We start from the raw sequence: 7,799 nt of genomic DNA, 5'->3' as shown, positions 1-7,799 counted from the left end.
AGCTTCTTGGCTTAAGGCTAAGGTGCAATTCCACATAAAAATGTTTACTTGCCATCCTGGGCTATTTGTCTGCCCTATAACAAGCTCCTCTCCCTCACCAAACATCTGCACATAATCTGTGGTCAGCAGTAGCCCTCATAGTCCTGTCTGAACGCTCCTTATAAAAACTCACCTGCAGCTATAATACACCAGCCCTATCATAGATGACAATTTACAGCAATACCGAATGTACCCGAACACACATTATCATGATACTTTGTAATCCTTTAACAAAAGCCCCGAACAAATTATTTCCATCACAGGACACAATGCAGGGGATGTCCAGGATGGGTTATACATCAAGTTCCAAGCCCCCCAGCAATAAAAAATACTGGAACAGTGCAAGGAGACGGCACTGCAGCATCAGTCCATCAGCTGGACAAACATTTGGAGAGTCGTCATACGAGTTTAAAATTGCCCATTAACAACTCAGCATATGGAAAACAGGTACTGACACTGAAGAGCATCACCATGCGCTAAACAAGCACAGCAAGATGGTTGGTTAGCATTCATCCACCTTCCAATCACTTAGCCAGTAGAGATTGGCTGAGATGCCCATCCCAAGGGACATGGGCAAGATGGCACCTTTTTGCAGGATGCCAGTCCAACGTAGGACAAAGGCACTGCAATGGAAGACCAATTGTGTCTAAATACATGTGGTAACTTCTCTGAGGAAATATGCAATGGTTAATAAATATGTGAATTACATGCATGCAGAGCTGGGCCAGGATTCAAACCTGCGACCCCATGTCAGCCTGTATTACACATGCAGGTACTGTGGCGCCCCCAGGTGGTCACTTCATCACATTTAAATTGAGCAAAATCCAGAAATCCCGACAACTTGCACACCAAGAACACACAAAAAACAGAAAGACAAAAATGTGGGATATATATTGGAATGGTTCCTTTTTTCCAAATTAGATTTTTTTAGTCTGCTTTTTCTCTGTTCTTTCCTCAAATTATTATTATTATTTTTTTTTACCTCCCCCCCCCCATTGCTGCCATTCCATTGTCTTTATTGGTAAAAGCCAACATGCTTGTGTTAGAAATTGATAATATAAACAACAAATCAAAGAGAAAATTACATCCACAGCTCCCCGTGTATAAACAGTAACAAATCTGAGCACTTAGATTTCACATCACTACCAAATAACACACATTTGCACAGCCTGCCATTAAATGAATGAAGAAACATCACCGCATGTGACTTGGGGTGTCAGAGAAGGTCAAACTTAGGGAGGAACAACCACCGGACCGCAGGATACCAGGTGGAAAATTTCTTTCTCCATTAATCAAAAAATGTCAGCCAGATTGCAACATTAAGATCAACTGGAAGGAACTCAAACTACAAGTATTGTTGTATCTGGCCAGACACAGCAAGGGATTTTCCAACTGTCCAATCTTTAGAAAAGGAAAACCAGCTTAATATTCAAATCATATCAAGGCGAGCAAATTAACACCAAGCATGCTTTGGCTTTGAGGGGAACCAGTGCGTCCCGCGGGGGGGTCCGACCTGGTCCTGTCACTCCCACAACACCCGGCATCACTGGAGTCTCCCATTTAAGACCCACCGTTCACTAGAGACCCTTAACAAGACCTTCAGCCCCCAGGTCACATGAAAGGAAATTTCTTCTTGCTGTCATGTAAATCCAACATTATTCTAAGCTAGTCTAAAAATAAAACATATCTACAATGTAGTTATTCTTATTGCAGAGGTCTGTACAGAAAAATACAGGAAAAATATATATAAAAAAAGCAACTGACTCCTGGTAAACTGGGAATAAGGCAAAACCTATATACAAAAAACCATAATAATCCAAATCTCTGCATGCTGCAGATGTGTATAAGATAATCCCTGGAATGTATTCCAGTCTCTGTAACAGGGGCATAAGAAAGGCCAAAAAGCAACCCCACCCCCCGCCCACCCCCCCCTCCTCATCAAGCCCACTTGCTTCTAAGGCCAAAGTTCTCTTTGGGTGATTATTAATAGAAACATACATTTCAGGGGTCACAATGAATACAATTGACATATGCATTCAATGTTTAAAAATACTGGCAAAAAACTAGCTCTCCCACATTTGGATCAGGTCTTGATATGTATGTAAAGTGGCGAGTACAATTAAACAGGAGAAGGTTCAAATTTCCAGTACACATCGGGGTTTAGCTTACGTATTTAAAGCCGTCTCAGGCTGCCACGGCTCGCGCTAGTGACCTCATTTCCTGTCGGGGCCCAAACGCGTTAGATACAGCATCAGGTTACAGTTTTATGCAGCCTGTCGATCGGGATGTAAGATCCACGAATCATCCACAGCTCCACTTACACGACTGCTAGGGCAACAAGGAACTGGCCCAATAGAACATCCAGTCAGAACTACATATCACGACTCAGTTTGTGTATTTAACCTTTATATACATTTGAACAAGTTTTAATTTCTAAAATAAAACCTGTGACAATAGTGGCAGATGTTGGGTGAGACTCAAACCAAACTACAGGGAACGTGGGCTCTTTGAAAACTGAGGGTAAACTGAAAAATTCGGACCCAGACTAAAATAAAAAAAGTTCTGCTTTATCTGTATCTGCGGACACAGTAAAAACTCGGAGGTTACTTGCAGACTGCTTTAGTACGAAGTTAAAGCGCCGCTTCCGGGAGACGCACTCAGCCGTTACAGTATATCCCGCCCTTCGCGTCTCAAAAAACTTGAAACTTTAAAAAGTGATTTCCACCTTATTAAATACAGGTAAAGTTTTAAAAAAATAATCGAGTCCTTTTCACAAAAAAGGTCGACGTTCAGAGCCAATTCATCTCCTCCAGGAGCGGCTCTCATCCTCGTCCTCCTCGTCTTCGTCCTCCTCGTCCTCCTCTGGGAGCAGCAGGGAGCTCTCGGCCTCCTGTGGAGGCAGAGTCACGCAGCGGCTCGTTAGACGGCAGAAGGGTTAAGACACTGAGAAGGCATGACGACGGCATCATCACGCCCCTGAAGCGCTTAAAGCAGGCGCTTGGTTCTTAATCACGCTCGGCAGGGCCGACTCCCTTATCCGCAGCCGCTGGGAAACCCGCCGTGCCAAAAAGCACATACCTCCAAACGGCCAAAAAAATTTGATGAGTGTGTATACTGGTTTAGAGTATGGAGCCCTGGACAGGGACGGATTACGGACCGGGCCAGCAGGGCCGCTGCCCAGGGGCCCTTGGGGTGCAGGGGGCCCGTGGGGCCCCTAGCCCAAAACAATTTGCAACGCTTATCAACAATGTATTTTCGTTTGTCTATTTTAGAGGGCCTACATTCTTTCATCCTCTGCCTACAAGGGCCCCTGACCCTATAGGGCCTCTGATGGAAACATGGAGGGAGGGCGTTTCGCTGCCAAGGGCCCTTGAATTGTGGTGGTTGTGGTGGTGGTGGGGGGGGGCTCGCGAACTTTTTGCCCAGGGGCCCACACAACCCATAATCTGTCCCTGGCCCTGAATGCTTTAAACAGCTCAGCTCTGGGGACATATTCATGGCTTGGGGGGGCCCATGGCTGTAACGTGCTGGGGGCCTGTTCCCTTTGGCCAAAGGGGCTCTTACACCAAATTCTCCAAAACAACCGACTCTCGGGCCAACAGAAGCTGGGCATGTCCCCGGTTTGGCCCCCGATCACGTACATTCAGTTCCTCCTTGGACTCCTCCTCTTCCGGCTCCGTGGACACGGACGGAGTCTTCGGCTTGTACCATGACATCTGAAGACTGCGACCTTTGAACTTGGCACCTTGGTTTGCAGCCTAAAACAGAAGGTTTATTTAATAGGATCCTTGGAAACAACTCACGGCAGATTCAGGCGGTGAGAAAGCCTTTTTATGTGTCACTGAAAGGATATCGAGTTAAACAAAAAATAAATACAGTGGTACCTCAGTTCTCAAACTCATTAGAACTCAAATTTCTTAAAAGTTGGAGCAACCAATTTGAGAAAAAAAAATATACCTAGAATTCGATCTGAATCTCAGATGTCAAACCGTGAACGCCGACCTAAGATAACTTGTACGCGCGGGGAAATGAGTCACGCGGCACGTCTCTCAGCGGAAACAAAGGGTAACGCTTCAGTCTCAGCCTCACATTCGCTGTGATGGCACCGTGCATGTTTACACTAGCTGAATACATATATTTAGACAGTAAAAACACATTTAGACAATGATAGACAGTAACTAATTATATAATAAAATACATTTTAAAATAGATTTCTTATTATAATAATAAACCATTAATACATTTAATTATAATAATATTGTCATCCTGAGCGGGGACAGAACGGAGACAAAGGCGCAGACGTCAGGGTATCGGGGAATACGGGGTTTAATTACAGGTAAGGCAGGCAAAACGCAGACGGACAATACAATGACCGGACTGGGGAAACAAACTGAAACGCGGACTAAATACAGAGGGCTAATGACAACAACCAGAAACAGCTGATCACACGGGGATCCCACACGGGGTTAACGAGGGGGCGTGGCACACGGAAGGAGCGGACGATCGGGGCATGATACACTGTTTTGGTTTTTTTTTTTTTAACTTTACACATTGTTTGGATACATTTATTTTCTTACTTTAAAAATTACTGTTTTGATAAATGTGCTTAGATGTGTTTAGTGCAGTATATGCTCCTGTTGTTTTGTCCAGTTCATTTTACGTTTAAATGCTAAAAAAAACATTTTGGTGTAATTTTTTGGGGCCAGGAACCAATTAATTGGTTTTCCATTATTTCTTATGGGGGAAATTCCCATCAGAACTCGAACTTTTTAGGATTCGGTCTGGAGTTCTGAACGGATTAATTTCGAGTTCTATGGTACCACTGTAATAAAATAATAAAAAAAAAAGCTTATTTGATCAAGGACGGTGCCTGCTTCTCCACTCGGGGTCTCCCCAATCCCACTCAGAGAAGCCCCCTCCGTAGGGGCAGCGTCACACACAATCGCTGTGGATCATCAGCAGGCCCTTCAGGCCAGACTTACATTCTCAGCGTCACTCCGCGTCTTGAAGGTCATAACAACACTGGTGGCATCGTGGTCACGCAGCTCCTCAATCTCCCCATATTTCTGTAAGGCACAGGAAGTGCCGCAACGCATTAAGTCACATGGGCACTTTCAGCAGATTCACAGGAAGTCATGGAAGCACAGGTGCTTTCATTGAGTCATTCGCTTTGAAATCGTACCACAAAGTGGCACATCAGCTCGTCCTTCTCCTCTCTGGACACTCCATGGATGGCCAGGGCTTTGGGACGGTGATCCACCACCATGTGGTTACCCCCGCCTCGGCCTCTCAAGCTGCGGCCCCGCCCCCGGCCCCGCCCCCGAGGAAGGGTGACCTTGCCTCGTCCAGCCGGGATCAGGCCTAACCGTGCAGCCTGGGGGAACACAAGGGTATGCAGAGGGGAGCCCATTTTAGACACAACAAGGCGAGGTGCAAGGGGGGGTTTGGTGTAACAGAACAAAGGTGCCCGGAGAGGGTACCCTTCTGCACCAGACGGACGAGAGCCGTCAAGCTGAATCCCTCGACAAGCTTGCAGGATCTTAACGAGAGTGACCTTATTGCCAAGTATGGCGAAGGTTAGAGGGGAGGAGGGAAGAAAGTGGTGAAGAACTTCACCTCCACCTGGAGCTGGCTGAGGCGCCTCTTCAGGTCTGTGGTGTCCTCTCCAGAGCTCAGCTTCTTGTGGAAATCCAGCTCTGCATCAAGCAGCTCCTTCTGTGCCTGAGAACAGGACAAAGTAACACCATGACGGTTCCTCCAGACTGTATTCTGGACAGAAGACATCTGAACCGACGACTAGAGATGCTTCTATTGATCCTCAAGGTCAGCAGTGAGACTCACGTCTGTCTTGGTCTTGGGTTGAGCAGACTTGGCCGCAGAATTGCAGGGTGGCTTCATCTCGTCCTTCAGCTGGGAGATCTTGTTGGTCAACTCCTTCAGGGTCTTCATGATCTCTGCTCTCTCCTCTGGCTTCATGTTCTTGTTCTTCTCGAGACGGTTTATCAAGACCTTGGGCGCGATGAGGAGACACACATCCACTAATCTGCAGCCCACCATTTATTTCACTGCAAATAACCAGCGAACCCAAAGATCATGGGTTCGATGACACAGGTGGGACTGCACCCTGGTCACCATCACCTGCCCCAGACTGAGACAGAGAAGAATGACACCCCTGGTCACACACTGACCTTCTGACACTCGATCTGCTTCTCCACCATCTCCTGCTTCTTCTTCCTCATGTCCTGCTGCAGCTTCAGGGCCTCCTGGAAGCACAGGAGAGGGGCGGTCAGACACAGCGGCAGCCTGAGACAGCGACGGCCTTCAGACAGAGTCCCAGGACTCACCTGCTTCTTCTTCAGAGCCTCTTGGGCCTCCAGTGCCTTCCCCACTTTCCCCAAGGGCTTGGGGGGCGTCCTGTTGGCCGGCGAGCCGTAGGCTCCCTTCTGCAGAGTCGCAGACGCAGTCATGGCCTAAATTAGAGCAGGAGATGGGAGGGAACAAGCGAATGCTTCAAGGTGCCGTACTGATCAAGACATAAGAAGCAAGTCATCCACCCTACGTGATGGCGTGAAAATGAAAGAGTACAAAGTACTTGCATCAGGCTAAAGTTGGTAAAAAAATAAAATAATTAAATCCACTTTCTTCACTCTGAAAGTGTGAGGCTTATTTACATCTTACAAAAGCCCTTTGAATCAGCAGACTTAATCAAACCAGACAATTGCTTTTTTGTAGAAAAGTGCTGAATTATTAAAAGGTATGAGCTTTTATGAAGTGTGCCGACAGGCGAGTGCGTGCTCAGGTCTGCCATGTGTCCGGATGTTACTCGTAAGTGACCCTTTCACACTGAACTGGGCAAATCCCCGATAGACCCCCCCCGCCAGGTCATGTGCTCAGGCGGACAGCAGAACAGATCCTAAACCCACAGATAAACTCAGAAGCCAGAAACTTATCAACGATCTTTTTTGAAAATAATCCTGCCTACAGCAAAGCCGGCGTTACACTGTCTTCTTACCGGTGAACCGTCTGCCGCAGGCTGCAGCGGATCCGCTTGGTTCCCCGCGGCGCCCCCTAGGCGGTGCTTGGCCGTCTTGTAGAGCACGTAGGGGCCGGGGCCATGCTGTTTGTTTACAGGCTTTAAGAAACACGGGTGGGGGGGGTAGGTGTTCAGTTGGCACTTCTGCATAGCACATGGGCCGAGCCGCAGGCCGGACTGGGGCGTGACATGTGCCGCCATCATTAAAGAAGCAGGCGGAGATGGGGCTCAGGGCCTGAACATCTCACCTTGTGGGGGCCCGCGTGCTGGGGCCCAGCAGGAGCGCTTGGACCCGTGCTCTGGCCCGCGTGCTGCTCACTATTCTCCCGGTGCCAGTAGACGCGGATGAAGCGGTTGTTGAGCACGGCCTCCGTGCAGGATATAGCCCGCCGGGCCTCGTCGTTGGCCGTGTACTGGATCAGCGCCGCCTCTGGGTCACCTCCAAACACCACCTGGGGGGGGGGGGGGGGGGGGGAGTCTCCTTTGAGCATGTCCCCAGTGTGAGGCCATCACGGTGCCCCACCTGCGTTTGTGTTGCCTCCAAACTGCTGGTCTTTCAGGAATTACGATAAACAAATACATAGAACAAAAAAAACCCCGGAGACGGCCCCCCTTTGTCCCAGCGGCCACCAGGAGCATCTGAAGCGACGGAAGAGCGAGTCGCACCTGAATGTTGACGATGGTGCCAAACTTGCTGAAGTGCTCGTTTAACTTGGTGATGTTGTTG

The 7,799-nt window shown here is 48.1% G+C and overlaps 1 protein-coding gene across 3 annotated transcripts in view; it reads right to left on the bottom strand.

Annotated features, from left to right (window-relative positions):
* Positions 1 to 919: 919 nt before the first annotated feature.
* The window catches only part of LOC111859590 (RNA-binding protein 27), a 13,112-nt gene continuing 6,232 nt past the window's right edge, over positions 920 to 7,799 (bottom strand). For all 3 annotated transcript variants that reach the window (XM_072717732.1, XM_023842408.2, XM_023842406.2), the window contains exons 11-21: positions 7,739 to 7,799; positions 7,321 to 7,524; positions 7,052 to 7,171; positions 6,384 to 6,509; positions 6,228 to 6,302; positions 5,881 to 6,048; positions 5,656 to 5,760; positions 5,222 to 5,413; positions 5,022 to 5,105; positions 3,681 to 3,797; positions 920 to 2,929 (exon numbers count right to left, since the gene is read on the bottom strand). The exon at positions 7,739 to 7,799 is cut by the window's right edge and continues 93 nt beyond it. In XM_072717732.1, coding sequence (XP_072573833.1) covers positions 2,840 to 2,929; positions 3,681 to 3,797; positions 5,022 to 5,105; positions 5,222 to 5,413; positions 5,656 to 5,760; positions 5,881 to 6,048; positions 6,228 to 6,302; positions 6,384 to 6,509; positions 7,052 to 7,171; positions 7,321 to 7,524; positions 7,739 to 7,799 — 1,342 coding nt within the window. In that variant the 3' untranslated portion in view covers positions 920 to 2,839. The remainder of the gene's footprint in view (positions 2,930 to 3,680; positions 3,798 to 5,021; positions 5,106 to 5,221; positions 5,414 to 5,655; positions 5,761 to 5,880; positions 6,049 to 6,227; positions 6,303 to 6,383; positions 6,510 to 7,051; positions 7,172 to 7,320; positions 7,525 to 7,738) is intronic.

This window comes from Paramormyrops kingsleyae, chromosome 10 (genome assembly GCF_048594095.1).
Source record: "Paramormyrops kingsleyae isolate MSU_618 chromosome 10, PKINGS_0.4, whole genome shotgun sequence".
NCBI lineage: Eukaryota > Metazoa > Chordata > Actinopteri > Osteoglossiformes > Mormyridae > Paramormyrops > Paramormyrops kingsleyae.
The sequence above is the reverse complement of the archived record's forward strand: the minus strand, read 5'-3'. Positions and strand labels throughout refer to the sequence as shown.